Consider the following 15,171-nt stretch of genomic DNA (forward strand, 5'->3'; position numbering starts at 1 on the left):
GGTAGCACTGAGTTCAGTAGCAAACTTAACAAGCTCCAAGCAAAGCCCCAGAACAGGGGGCAGGATAGTCTATAAGCAGTGGTCGGCAGGCATTTGGAAGAAGGAGGGAGAAAGTAAGTTGGGGTTTTTTTCCCAACTTATCTCCGCATAAAGTAGAAGCAGACAGGAGCCACATGTAAATGAACAGGCAAGGCCTGGTTCTGGTAAAACTTTATTTTCGGAAACAAAGGAAGGCCACTGTTATCTACAACTTGACTCCAAGTAGTTATGAGCTTCTCACCGATATGTCTGTTTGAGGCTCACATGTTTTTGTTTATAAGGTAATGCTCTTTCTCAAGAGGGCTATGTGAAATGGCAAAGGCCAGCAGACAAAAATAATTTGTTGGCAGAGGAGATGGTACAGTAAGTAAAGGCACCAGGTCTAATGATCTAACCTGAGTTTGATCCCTGGAACCCAGTGGGAGAAGGAGAGAACAGATTCCTGCAATTGTCCTCTGACCACCACATGCGCTCTCTCTGTCTCTGTCTCTGTCTCTGTCTCTGTCTCTGTCTCTGTCTCTGTCTCTGTCTCTCTCTCTCTCTCTCACACACACACACACACACACACACACACACACCTACACAAAGAGACAGAAAGAGAGAGAGAGAGAGAGAGAGAGAGAGAGAGAGAGAGAGAGGAAAAGAAAGTTTTTAAACATTGAGAAAATTTTGACCTCACAAAGGCATATAACTCCTTTTCCCTCCAAAAGTGGCTGACACAGATCAGTAATCCATGGCAGCCGATAAAAGCTATTAAGAGCTGGCCCTTCCGGTGTCATAAATGTACCAATTGCTGCTGACGGAGCCTGCATGCTTTGTCATCTGCTCATTCCTTAGCTCCATCAGATAAGTTCTTTCTTTTTAAAAAATCTCCACTTGACAAGATGCCAGGCCATCAGGTAGGTGGCTAAGTGGAGAGGGCTTTTATCCCCCAGCGAGTTAGCTCTTCTAGCTTATGCTGTTCTGCTAAGGCAAAATTAAACATGACAAAAGGAGGTCCAGGGTGTAGCTCAATGATACAGCACCTGCATAACATACATAAGGCCCTGGGTTTGATTCCCAGAACTGCAAAAGCAAATGAAGGAACCAGGACAATAAAATCGTTTTAGGAGCAGGACATCGGCCATGGCCACAGGCCACAGGGACTGGTTTCTACAGTCACACACTTGGCCCCAGGGCTGGGCTCAGCCACTCCTTGCTTTTTAGGTGGAAGCTGGAGATCAAACTCAGGTCCTCACACTGACTTATGAACAGGAAGATACCTGTTCAACATGTTGATTACCTGAAAATAACCCTAAGATTACAGAGTTGGTACTATCACAGCTTGAATGTAAAGTGTCCCCCAGAGGCCAGTGTTTAGAGGGCCTTCTGAGATGGCAGTGCTACTCTGGAGCTGTAATACCTTTGAGGATGAAACCTTGATACCCTTGAAGGTTAGCCTGGGCTCTGGTTCCAAAACTTCCTCTCTGCTCCCTGGTTAGCCATCATGTGAGCAGGCTCTGTCACACACTCTGGCTACAGTGCATTTACTTATCAAACAGTGAGCTAAAACAATCCTTTCCTCCCTTATACTGTTTCTGTCAGATCTTTTTGTCATAGTGATACAGAATATACAAAAGAGCTAATCCAGAAAATTGGTACAAAAGCAGGTTATTGTATTTGTGAAACCTATGTGGTTTGGTTCTTTGGAACTGACTTGTGGGAAGAATGTGGAAGGGTTTGGAGATGTGAACTAGAAAAGCCCCTGAAGAGGCTCTCACAAAATGACACAGGCTACTGCCATTGCTCACTGTAACTAGAAGGTGAGACCTACTGCTGAAGACATGACACACTTTCAGTTAGAACACAGAGAAAGCTGGAACTGACCTGAAAATCTCCTCCCTGCTAGAAGGTGCTATGCAGGCAGCTGGGGGAGAAAAAGAATCAGTGGGCTTACACAGCGGAAACTGCATTCCTCTGCACTGAGCTGACAGGCAAGACATATTTCCTAGTGCAATAGCAGCATGACTGCTACACGATAACCTTCTGCCTTTTGGATGTGAAGTCAGCTACACAGGAAGGAATTAACTCCTGATCCTACAAAGCTGGTCAAAAGCCCAGGCTTGGGAAGGGGCTGTCTACTGTGGCTTTGCTCAATGGACATTGGTCAGAAACATTTGTTTTCATTCACATTACTGTTTGCCTCAGCTTTAGTCAGAGAAGCCCCCTTTGGCAGTGGTCAATGCAGAAACTCATAAAAGAAAATATCTGGCCTCCCCAAGACTCAGGGAACACTCTGGAAGAAAGGGAGGAAAAAGCTAGAGGCTAGGAAAGAGTGCTGTAAACTGCTGTCCTCTGGACATGAACTGGCCTTTGTACTCATGAAGCACAGCAGCAGCGATTACTTGCACAAGATCAAGTCAGTCAACATTCCACATGCATGAGTGGGTTCACAGTCCCTGTTCCTAGCTGAAGGGCTACCGGAACTTGATGGCTGCTAGGAATGGGAAGTCATTTTTCTTCAAGGATTGTAGTCACTGGTAAGTTACCCATGCTCTGGTGGATGTCCCCGTATACACACAGGGACTCAGTTTATAAAAATCAGAACGAGGCGCGAGGTGGGGGGATTGTGTTGGGGAAGGTCTGAGAAGACGGGGACTGGGGAGTCGTGGTGGATATGATCAAGATACACCATATCAAAACATAAAAATATTTTTAAAAATGAAGAAGAGTTCTAGAATACTGTGAGTAGACCTTATTTCTGTGGGTGTGTGGAAGACCTGAATGCTGAGAGAAGCACTGAGTTTGAAATGGGAACAAGGACTCCATTAGAACAGGATTAGAGATCCTCTGTGTTACATTGTGGCACAGAATTCAAAGGAATTCATAGCACAGCATTCAGACGATGGCATGGTTACTACTGGCTGCTTTAGTCAGGCTTACAGTGGGGCTGAGAATACAAATTAGAGCAGAAAGACAGGAAAAATGAAGTCTTTGGCTAGGAAAGAAGAATCTCTCAAACTGCCAGGTGGTCATAGTTATTCAAGCACCATTAGGAAGAAGTCAAATAGTATGTACTAGGACGTAGGAAGGAAGCTCTCAGGACATTTTAGGAATTGGTAAGACCCCTGATACCTCCAGCATATAAAACTACATATCCATTTGAAAGATACTCAAATGGGACTTCATAGAGAGATGTGTCACAGGTTCACTCATCGGGGACTCAGAAGCCACTGTGGTCATGATACAAGGAGGCCTAGCTACATAATCAGTGAAACTTAGGGTTGTCAGCATGGTGCTAGGTTTTCAAGCATGCAGCAAACAAGGGTTATGGGATCATAAAGGGTTGCACCTAGATTCAGGAAAGCATGTAGGGCCAAGTACTATTCATTCAAGGTTTCCTGTGGGGAGAATCTCATTGGGCGAAATCTCTGAAGATGAAGCCTAAGCTGAAGTAGAGACCCCAGGATGTTGGCAATGCCAGGACCGTAAGACAGGTCCCAAGGAAAGCTGTGGTAATGAGTGGAGCCAGGCCAAGAGACAGGCCACACGGCTGCAAATGGCAAAGGTCCAGGAGTGGAATTCTCTGTCTCTATTGGTGCCAGATCATTTCTACCACACGCATTAAATGCCAGACACAGGACTACAGCATTCAGTGTCCTTGTAGGGTTCAGTCTCCCTCTAGTCTAAAATTTCCTTCCATCCTCCCATTTCTCACTTCTGAATGGGCACAATTACTCTGTATGTACCCTTGCAGTCTGGAAATATCTAACTTTCCTTTTGATTTTACAGGAGCTCACAGATAAGCGACATCCCTGAGTCTCAAAAACCAAATTCTAAAACTTAGATCCTTTAAGAGCGTTTGGAACTATTAAGTTTATAGGGACTCTTAAAGTTAAACTAATTGCATTTTGCATTATAAGATGACTATGAACCTTTGGGCCAGAGTGCAATACTGTGGCTTAGATATCAAATGTCTTCCACAGGATCGTGTTCTGAACACTTGTTCCCCAGCCAATGGCACTATTTTGGGAGGCTGTGGAACCTTTAGAAGGTGGGGCGTAGCTGGCAGACATTTGACACTAGGGATAGGCCTTTGAAGGGGGATAGCCCTGGGTTTAGAATCTCTTTACTTGCTGGTCTAATGTGAAACTGACTCCTTATGTGTTTACATGTCATGCCTCCCCCAACCCCATGACGGACTGAAACTGGACCCAAAATAAGCTTTCCCACCAAGAAGCTGTTTCTGTTAAAGGTTTGATTGCAGCTATGGAAAAATAACTAAAAGAAGCACCCAGAGAGCTCAGAAAACCACTCTTAAATGCTCGAGAGGACAGTGTGGAAAAGCACAGCATCTGGTCCATGCTGTTCCCAGGGTGGCTCATCCAATGGCACTGACATCATCCGCATGCCAAATGATAAGAGCTTTCACAGTTACAAAGTGGGGCCCCTACTTCCTGCTTATTTTGTTAAAGTGCTCCACAGATCTATTAGGGACCCAGCTCTGTCCTCAGTCTCCCTTTACGTGACATTCTCATTCTCATTTTTCATTTTCTATTTGCCACTAAACCAAAGACTCCCTGAGTAGGTTGGGGAGGGGGAAACATTCACTCCTAAGCTCAGAAGTGCAGGTATCTTACCCGTGTCAGAAGAGGAGAGTGTCTTGCTGACTGGGGCGCTGTGGCACGAAATGGCCTGGACAGAGATGTCCTTTTCAATGACCTTCACTTTGATAGGTGTCCTCACAGGGGACTCTGCAAGAACAAGACTCCATCAGCAAGGGCATGCAAATTTTCAACAGAAGATTCTAGAAAGCTAGAGGAAGCCCCTACTGCACCTTGAGGCCCTACATTGATTACTGGCTGGAGCTGGGCTTTAAGATTTACACCGTCTATTCTTTCACTGTGCTGGCAAAAGTGGGGCTGGGCGTCTAGACTGGAGTAAAAATTCAGTGACATTTTAATAAAACGAATTCATGTGTGAATTTTGTGTCCATGACCTGTGCCATTGGAGTTACTTTTGGGAAGATGGTTCCTTTACACAATATACCAATAAAATAACAAAACTTCATTTCCCCACCCAGGGGCCCAGCTACATTGCAAAACAAAGGTTTATGCTAGCCCCATTTACAAAACCAAAATAAGACCAAAAATAAAAAAAACAAAACTCTTTTTTGAGACATGGTATCATATACCCCAGGTTGGATAATATTTCGTGTTAGGCAAGAATGACTCTGAACTCCTGATTGTCCTACCTGCATTTCCTTAGTTCTGGAGTCACAAATATGTGCCACCATGGCTACTCCATACAATTCTGGAATCCAATCCAGGACTGCATCTATGCTAGATGAATGCTTCTCACCTAAGCCACACCCTCAACCCCACATTTAACATACATTCAGTTACCTGTATTAGACTTTTAATAATCATGAGTGTGATGGAGTACTGAGTTCCATGTGGCTGGAGTCTTAGATCCAGACTGTAACTTTGGTGTAATTGCAGGAAGAACCCCATGTCTGTTTGTCTGTCTGTCTGTCTGTCCGTCCATCCGTCCCTCCCTCCCTCCCTCCCTCCCTCCCTCCCTCCACCCCCACTCCTCTTTCTTTCCAGGCCACCAAACTTCTTTGCAAGCCTTGGTGCTGAAGCTCACAGTGCTCAGCGTTGCAGGGTGAGCCCCGCCCCACAGAGGCTGGTCTCTCCTGCAAGGAGAGTGCACTCTGGGCTCACCTGAGCTCAACGGGGATGCCCTCCCAGTGTCAAAGCGAGGTTTGGTCTTCACGGCAGTGACAGTGGTGACCACAGTCCCACATGGCATCACTGTACGGTCCTTTTCTATCTTTGTAGCAGAAACGAGGGGAGGAGCTGGCCAGGACTTCAGATCACCAGGTTCTACATACGAAAACTATGGCAAAGATAGACATTCATTTTGAAACCCAGAGGAACTTCCATGGTCAGCTGCTTCCCACACTCACTAAGCCACCACCCATACCCAGAACATGGTGTCACAAGGGCACAGAATACCATGTCCTTTTCTGGTATAGTAATGACCTCTAGATGACTTCTCAAACCAAATACAACAAAAATGCAAGGGAAAAGCTATTTTCCTGTACTGCTCAAGGAATTTCGGTAAGAACAAAAGGTTATACTTGTTCTGTCTGATGTAGTTCAGGTGTTTTTTGTTTGTTTTTCCCTGAATATTTTCAGGCTGGTTGGTGCAAACTACAGCTATAGACCTGCAAATATGTATTCTGCAGAGAGTAACAACAGGCTGACTTAGCTGCACTATACTGGCTTTTTTTTTTTCTTTTTTCTTTTTTTTCCGAAGGTGGGGACCGAACCCAGGGCCTTGTGCTCGCTAGGCAAGTGCTCTACCGCTGAGCTAAACCCCCAAGCCCACTGGCTTTTTTTTTACGCCCAATAATCTCTAGTTTTTTCACCCATGTTACTTAATTTTTTTTTTTAAATCAACCTGAACTGACAAAGATCCAAGAGAGCCAGACTCAAATCCATCAAACTCGAAGCAAAGGATTTTTTACAAGGAGGGCAGCTGGGTTAGCTGAGTTAACACAGGAAAATGTCAGCGCCTACAGTAGCCAGCGTAAGCCAGTCCTGGCAAGATGTGTCCACCTGAGTCTGCTGAGGAAGAACATCGTGGGTGAGCTCGGCATGTCACGTGGAGGTCACAGTGAGAGAACATGCCATCATACCTCTGCAGTGACTGAGCCCAACACCGAGCTTTCAGGCTCTGTCCCACTGACCAGTCTGAAGGTCTGTGGGCCATTAGGCTGCTTCCTAAATAAGTCCAGGTGAACGGTTGCTATCCCCATCAGACCTAGAGTGGAAGACAAGAAGGATCGATGGTGATGTTTCCGGTCACACCCGAGGGATGTTCTGTTAGGTTCACTACACAGTATTAGTATCACCAAACATAGAGGCTGTGGGCACTCCAGAGGGAACGAGGCTACATGCCAGGCCTGGCAAAGGCAATGTCCAAACCACATAGGATGTAGAACTGCACCAACCATCCTTGAACCACGACAGAAACTGGAAAACAGTGGGGGGATAGGGGGGTGGTATAAAAGGAAACGAAGAAGCTATTAAATGTCGTGGGTGAAACATACATGGGAGGATGGAGGGGTCAAAGCATGATGACAATGAGGATGGAGGGGTCAAATATGATGGCAATGACCTACTATAAAATGTATGCCCTGAATGTGAAAAGCAAGAATAAGAGGGAGAGAGGGGGTGAGAAAGGAGGAAGAGAGAGACAGGTAGGAGTGCAATGACTAATCAAAGATTGCGAGCAATAGGGCAAACATTCAGAATGAGAACTAAAACACAGGCTGCGTGGACATACTCTGCTTGGCCTCTAAAGCTGCAGTTTCACAGACTCCACCAGGCTGCCCTGGAGTGGAGGAAGGTGGGCCACCAGGAGCAGGGGCCGGGAGGTACAGCTGGATAGGCCAATGGTCTCTTCCTTCTCACCTTTAATGTTTATATGGATTTTAGCATCCAAGAGGTCTGAGAGTGTAACTCAGTGGTATAACACTTATGTAACATGCCTGAAGCCCAGCACCACAAAAATGAAAGAAAAAATAATTTAAGGACCAGCGAGATGGTTCATCAGGTAAAGGCATGTGTCACCAAGCCTGACCAATGACACTTGATTTCCAGAACCAGATGGAAAGAGAGAATCAACTCCTGCAAGCAAGCTGTCCTCTGACCTACACAGACACACCACTAAATGTAACAACACAAGAATCTAACAAACATTGACACCGATGTAACCCAGGCGTACACTCAAGTCCATGACTATGTTGGCGACTTTACCCTAGACTGTTGATTTCCTGTCTGAATCGTGTGTCTATCTTTTAAAAGATTTATTTATTTTAATTATATGAATACAGTGTAGCTGTCTTCAGACACACCAGGAAAGGGCATCAGATCCCATTACAGATGGTTGTGAGCCACCACGTGGTCGCTGGGATTTGAACTCAGGACCTCTGGGAGAGCAGTCAGTGCTCTTAACCACTAAGCCATCTCTCCAGCCCACTTTTTTTTTTTAATTTAAAAAAAAAATTGAAGGAAATCCACTATGTCTAAATGGTTTGAAATTGCTCCTCTAAAAATTATTGAAGAAAGATTCTGGATTTTAAAAGTAGAGACTGAGAGATGATTTAGTGCTAAGAGTGCTGGCTATCCTTCCAGAAGACCCAGGTTCAGTTCCCAGCCTGACAGCTCACTACAATCTGGTCCTGAAAGATTTGGCACCCTCTTGTGGCCTCTGTAGGCACCACATGCACATAGCGCACAGACATGCTTGGAAGGCAACACACACACACACACACACACACACACACACACACACACACACACACACGTCAAAACAAAGGAAAAAGTTTAAACACTAGACAAGCACGTCCCAAATGGATGACATGGTTGATGCTTAACTTTGTACCAGACATTCCATGTGGAGACCTGTGGTTCAGAGGAGGAGGCTCCCTCCTTCGCAGGGTTTCTCCCATCTACACTCCAGAGTGCTTATCTGGAGCACTGCTCTACACGTTCACCACCCACCTTCAGACGAGCACTCCTCCTGTGAGATCTGCAGGAGCAGCTCCTTGGATTTGGCATTCAGTTCACTGCAAAAAGAACAAGCCCGTGTGAACCATCCAAAAATCTCAATGCTATAGGGTTGAGTTTTCCCCCACACCCTGCTCTCTGTGTGTGTGTGTGTGTGTGTGTGTGAGTGTGTATGTGTGTGTGTATTATACTAAGGAACACGAGGCTGTCAGTCATTAAAAACACACTGCTTGCAGCCTGACAGTTCAGAAATAGCTACTGATGCACCCAGGGGTTGGCCTTTCAGCGGGGACCCATGGAACACCCTTTGGTGATAAGAAGTATATTAGAAAGAGCTAATACAACAGCTGTGTAGCACATGACGGGCTGGCAGTGCAGACTGAGACCTTGATTTCATTTGGTTAATTTTTATTAACCTAAAATTAAAAGTCACATGTCACTGCTACCATTTTTCAAGTACGACTATGCAAAATTAACTGAATATAAAACACAGAATATCCATCAAGCCTCCCTTCCTCCTCCTCCCCCTCCTCCCTATCTTTTGCTTAAGATCCACGCAGTATTCCTGCTTCCATGCTGTCACCTTTAACAGCTTTAGGTGATTCCCTGGAGAATCACAGACTGCAGAGCAACTGCACTTTTGACAGGTGTCTAGAACTCCGCTGCCTTGGCCTTATTAAATTTTATTCATCCAAGTCCTTACAGATAGACTGTTTGATAACAGAGTCCTTTCCAGTAAACGGATGGAGGTTAACATCCTCACACAGTTGGAGGTCAGAGGATAACCAAGTGGGTCCTGAACACTGAAATCCTGGAATCCTTGTCGAGTTTGGCAGCGAGGGCCCTTGCCGGTTCCCTTTCCAGGATCTGCCCCTCATTTCTGACATTTTGTTTTCTAAGTGCACTAATCAATTTGTCTAGATCAAGATCATCCTGTCCTGATGCCAGTGGTCTGCTGCCATGACCAATCATTCATGGTGAGATTTTAAACTCCTTTTACAAAAGTGTTCATGAATTTCTCCTAGTTCAGTGTTTCAAGACTGGGAGCCAGTATTAAGCACCACTGACTCTCTTTGGGGCAGGCGTGAAGACGGGCAGTTTACCTTCTCCTATGATTTGCTGACACTGGGAGTTTTTAATGAATTTTCTTATATTAAGCCAGCTTTACATTTCTGGTACAAACTCGAGCGAACTTATTTATTTATTATTTGTTTTTGAGACAGAGTCTCTGGACAGCTCTGAGTGTCCTGGAACCAGGCCGATATTAAACTCAGAGATCTGCCTGCCTCTACCTCTGCCTTTCAAGTACTGGAATTAAAGGCACTACCACAGCCCGCTTTGATTTATTTATTTTTAATAGAATGGCTATATAAACCTTTAGATTATTTAATTTATGTGTGTCCATGTTTTGCCTATATGTATGTATACCACATGCATGCTTAGTTCCTGCAGAGGCCAGAGGAAGGAATCGGATCCCTGGGAATGGTCGTAAGCCACCATATGGATTCTGGGAACCAAACCTAGGTCTGCAAGAACAGCCAAGCTCTTGACCAGAGCCTTAGCTCCCAAATAGATGTATTTTAATGCATCATTGGACCCCATGTGATGACTTTTTTATTTAGTATCTTTATACTGTTGTTTATAAATGGTTTTCATGCCCCTTTTCTATTTTCTCCACCAGAGGTTGGCATCAGTTGGAGGCTTCCTTCTGCTCTGTGCGGCTGGCCGCTAAGGGAAGCAGAGAATCCTTAACAGTCCTTTGTCCCAAAAAGAGAAGAAGGGTGATCCCCGGAGCTGCCTTTAAAAAGAAGTCCATGGCTGTCTTTCAGAAACTCAGGACAACTTGTTTTCATTTCTTTAATAATTTTTAGTATAAACAGTGCTACACAGTGGCTCCAGGATCTGTCCATCTTGTCACTACCAGGCCTCTGAGGATGCAAGGCTGTACTCACAAGGTGAACTCCTCCTCCCAGCTGAGGTCAGTAGTGTTTCTCACTAGGGTGCTGATGAATCGCTGTGCAGGCTCGTTCAGCTGGGCCACACACATATGGCTAATGCCTGCGATCAGACGAAGCAAGGTTGTATTTGGCTTTTATCTTTTAATTGCATTGCTTACCCACACAAGAAAGAGTAAATTAAGTGGGAAAAAATCTCACCCAAAAGAACCTTCCAGTTACACACTCTCAATGCTGGGGCAATAACTTGGTGGTAACAGCCCTGGACTGACCCCAGTGTCCCACTTCCTTCCATCAATTCGTCAATCCTGGAAGCAGCAGGACTCCCAGGTATGGAGCCTCACCTTGAAGCAGCGTGCTATGTGCTGAGGCTTGGCTCCTCTTTAGACTAGACTAACGGCCTACCCGAAGGATGGTTGGTACTAAGCTTTCCTGTGGCTGCATCTCACAGACAGCCCTATCCTACAAGCAGCAGGTGTTTTCACTCCTCATCTAACCCAAGATCCTTTAGTGGTAGTTCTATAGGCACTGTGACATCTCACAGCTGTTCCTGCTCTGAGACAATGTTTCCTCTATAGCGTCAGTCCCAAAGTCCTCTGTGGTCAGTAACTTGACCACAATGCTTGACCACATTTCAGGTAGGGTAACTGTCACAGTCACTCCTCCAGGGAAGACTCAGATCCACTTCCAGATACGGACATCTTGGTATGGACAGAGAATGTGATCTGGTTTCATACATGTGCACCCCAAGCTGGGACCCCACCTCTGCCTGATAGTCCAGGGGAGCTACTCAGCCACAGGTGATCCAGGTATGAAAGGCAATATGCAAGTACTTGCACCGAAAACATCAGCTACAGACATGTTTGTAGAGACTTAGTTCAAATGAAGCCTCTTTATGCCTTGTAAACTAGAAGAACCTTGGCAAATAGTGACCAGAATTCCTAGCATTTTTAACCCATGACCAGAACCTCACTCCATTCTCGTGACCACTGGAATCCTGGGGACGACCAGGACTCCACAGCTGCCTTCCTCTAGTGGCAGCACCAGAGGCACAGAGACCCCATAAGCCACTCAGACACCCCACGTCTTAGGACAGCATAAGTTGCACTGCTCAGAGGCTCAGGGGTACTCAACATGAATTTATTGGCTGAAAACAGAGAGAGCAACCACAACACTGCTTTCCAGCCTTCATGTACATGCAGATGAGTTTAGATGTAATCCTTATGGGGTGCGGTGTGATGCTTCATGGCATGTATGTCCTGTATAATGATCAGATTCTGTTACTCACATTGCTACTGTTTCAAACACCTGCCCTTTCTCTGAATTTGGAACACTTAGAATCCTTTCCACAAACTTTCCACCACCAGCCACAGTGGCTCACTGTGCTCAGTGGGTTACAGCTCATGGCCTTTGGACCCCAAGCCCATTAGCCAAAGACCAAGTTTTTCACTCTATTTCTGCCAAGAAAGGCAGGGATCACACTATAGACCCAACTAGGTTGCCACATGAGAATTCGCCATCCCCAGCCAAAGAAGATCCCTTCCACAGTGTGGGCAGACCCATGAGGCTCTGGCAGCACCAGCACCCACCTGAAGCACCAGGGTGGTTTAGCAGGGAAACTCGGATATTCTTCACCTGCAATTTTAGTTCATGAGCCCTTGGAGGTTTGGGAGGGCAGGGTTCCTGAGCAGTGGAGGAAGTACACTGTAGAGTCTGTGGGGGGAAAAGCAAAGCAACGGATGTGAGGATGTGGGGGGTTGGCCAGGGGTACTGACTTCTACATGGGACAGTGTCTTCAGGGACATCAGAACGGGGCACCTGACCTCCAGGGTCAGCTTAGAATTAGCACTCCTCTCTCACGGAAAGGTTCTGTTGCCTCTGCAGTGAGCCTTTTCTATCCCAAATGAAGAACCTGCAGATAGTGAGGACCCTGTTCAAAGCCTGCTTGTGGACTACCTTCCAGGGCAGTGAGGACTAGCCAGCACATGGCCCCATGCTCAGACCCAGGGGAGGTGCTTTTAGATAGTGAGTTGGTCCCCAGGCTGTGTTGCTGGACAGGACAACATCCATCAGCCTGTGGTCATTTCCTGCCTCTGGTCATAGGAAAAACAGCTATGAACCCCTGATACTGCACAAGTGAGGGGATAGAGGCAGGTGCATCAGGCACTGGCTGCCCTGGCAGTGCTCACAGGGGCTCTTAAATCTAGCACAAGAATGTAAGACTTCAGAAGGTTCTCTGAGAGGTGCTGGGCTCTCAGTGAAAGCCATGCAGGAGCTATCCTGGGTGCTGACTGGGCTTGAGACACTTCTTAGAACACAGTTACTAATGTCTCCAGAGACACTTATGGGTACCACCCAGCAAACACTGTTATGTTCTTCCCTTCCGTGAGTGAAGAATACTAAAGGCCATGAAGGACTATAAACTTCCTTAAAGCACTGGGATGGGTTGGAGATGAGATACGTCATCGGTTGTGTATGTTAGGCTATTTTTTTTTCTTTCCTTCGTGTGTATGTGTACATGTATGTATGGGTGTTAACATGTGTGTAGGGGCTCAAATGTGTGTGAACAAGGACATGTCCATGCATATGAAAGCCTGTGGTTGTGAGCAGCTGTAATCTTTAATCACTCTCTAACTCAGCTATTGAGGCAGGCTCTCCCCCTTGAACACAAAGCTTACCAATACGGCAGTCCAGTCAGTCAGCTTCCTTCAGGATCCCTAATCTCTGCCTTCAGAGACTAAAATTACAGGCAGACTACCAAGCCCACCTGGCATTTACTTTGGGTTTTAGGAATCCAAATTCCAATCTTCATACTGGCACAAGTGCTTCAACCACTGAGCTATAAGGGTTCAACTTCTGGGCCATAAATACCGAGCTTCTCAGGCAACACTATTCTGAGTGTTTCTATGATGGTTGCTAGGGATGGGATCAATGTTCAGGACAGACTTTTTTTTTTCTGGGACAGGGTATTGTGTCACCCAGGCTCAGTTGGCCTCAGACTCATTTTGTAATGGAGGAAGACCTTGAACTTCTGATTTTCTGGCCTCTCCCTCCTGACTGCTGGCATTAGAGGCATATGCCTCCATGCCTAAGATATACGGTCTTAGAAATTGAATCCTGGATTTCATGCAGGACCCTTCCAACTAAGCTACAGCCCAGGAGACCAACATTTAAATGGACAGAATAAATGAAGTAAATGGCCATTCCTAGTGGGGTGGGCTTCATCCTATCAGTTGAAAGCCTGAGTAGAAAAGTCTGAGCCATCCACAAATGAGAACGATTCCTCCTTACAGACAGCTCAAGCTGGGCAATAGTCTTTTTCTGCTTTTAGAATCAAACAGAAACACTAGTCCTGCTAGGATTTGAGCTCTGAGCCTGTGGTTGGTCTGGACTTGGGCCAAACCATCAATTCTCCCAGTGTTCAAGGCTTCAGACATGGGCTAGAATCACACCATGTATTTATCAGCCACAGTATCATAACATTGTTTGTAAATTTCTCTCATCCCCATGCTCAAGTGCTCAATTTCTCTGGAGAGCTGCCATGAGTGAAACAGGACAACTTCATTTTAGAATGTGATTAGATATGATAGCCTAGGACCTTTTGTTTTTGAGTCCATGGATTCTGAAAATACAAAACTATTTTGTGAATTGCCTCAGATTTTTATATTTCTGGTTGCCAGTACCCTCTGCTCGCCAAGAATCCACTATTAATAGGAATACTAGAAGAGAGGTTTGCTCCTACCTCCGTGGGTGTATAACTGATGGTGGTACTTGGGAAGAGTGAACCCCTGCCTTATGCCTCTGAGAGGGAAGACTATAACCCTGTTGTTCTTATCTGCTAGCTGAGCTCTGCCTGCCACCCTGTAAGCAAAGGAGAGTAAAGATGGCTTCTTGTATTCCTGTGACCCTAGTCACCCAAAACTTAGCATCCAACCCTGTCACCAGCTGACAGTGTCTATTGAAAAGAACAAACTGGAGGGCCACAGCTTCAGCAATGAGTGGCCTGGCAACCTTTCCCACTATGGATCTTGAGGCTGTATCCTAATACCATGGGTGATATCTGCCTGTGCAGTGTCAGCCCCACCAGGGAAAGCGAAGGCCGTGGGAACACTAGCTCAGAATCTCCCGTGTCCTGGGCTTACCTGAGCTTCCTTGGCCTGCATGGGCTTGGTGCTCAGGAAAACAGATGGCGAGGCAGCACTAACTAGGTGCTTGAAAAGATCCTTGAGGGCTTCAGAAAGCACGTTTACCTCCAGCACCTGCTTCTGGAGAGAGACAGGTCATCGGATCACTGCATGGCAGATACGAGCACCTGATTGGTGGGCTAGATGTTAAACCATCAGACGACATCATGCAACCTTGGTTTGGTGCTAGCTCTTCTCTCTAGGACTGCAACTGTCCTGCTAGCTCACGACAAGCCAGGAATGGCGGTAGTCTTCAGGAGCACAGCGGTGAGAAATCGGGGACCTTTGTATTATGAACCAATCATATCACCAAGTACGTGGGGCTGAAAAGTCCCCTGAGCTGTAGAGGAGCACAGCACAAGAACTCGATGGCAAGTAGACAGAGTCGGGGCTTAGGACCAGACAAGCTGTGCAAAGACTCCAGGCCCCAAA

The 15,171-nt window shown here is 46.1% G+C and overlaps 1 protein-coding gene across 12 annotated transcripts in view; it reads right to left on the reverse strand.

Annotated features, from left to right (window-relative positions):
- C2cd2 (C2 calcium-dependent domain containing 2) overlaps nucleotides 1-15,171 on the reverse strand; it is a 64,417-nt gene that overhangs the window by 15,627 nt on the left and 33,619 nt on the right. For 9 of the 12 annotated variants that reach the window (XM_017598013.3, XM_039088396.2, XM_008768577.3 and 6 more), the window contains 7 exons: nucleotides 14,698-14,820; nucleotides 12,145-12,268; nucleotides 10,553-10,658; nucleotides 8,595-8,659; nucleotides 6,725-6,849; nucleotides 5,745-5,919; nucleotides 4,659-4,772 (listed from right to left, as the gene is read on the reverse strand). In XM_017598013.3, the coding sequence (XP_017453502.1) occupies nucleotides 4,659-4,772; nucleotides 5,745-5,919; nucleotides 6,725-6,849; nucleotides 8,595-8,659; nucleotides 10,553-10,658; nucleotides 12,145-12,268; nucleotides 14,698-14,820 (832 nt within the window). Of the gene's footprint in view, nucleotides 1-4,658; nucleotides 4,773-5,744; nucleotides 5,920-6,644; nucleotides 6,850-8,594; nucleotides 8,660-10,552; nucleotides 10,659-12,144; nucleotides 12,269-14,697; nucleotides 14,821-15,171 lie in introns of those variants that run through there. The other 3 variants (XM_008768573.4, XM_008768572.4, XR_010055959.1) reach the window with 3 other exon arrangements.

Source organism: Rattus norvegicus, chromosome 11 (assembly GCF_036323735.1).
Source record: "Rattus norvegicus strain BN/NHsdMcwi chromosome 11, GRCr8, whole genome shotgun sequence".
Lineage (NCBI taxonomy): Eukaryota > Metazoa > Chordata > Mammalia > Rodentia > Muridae > Rattus > Rattus norvegicus.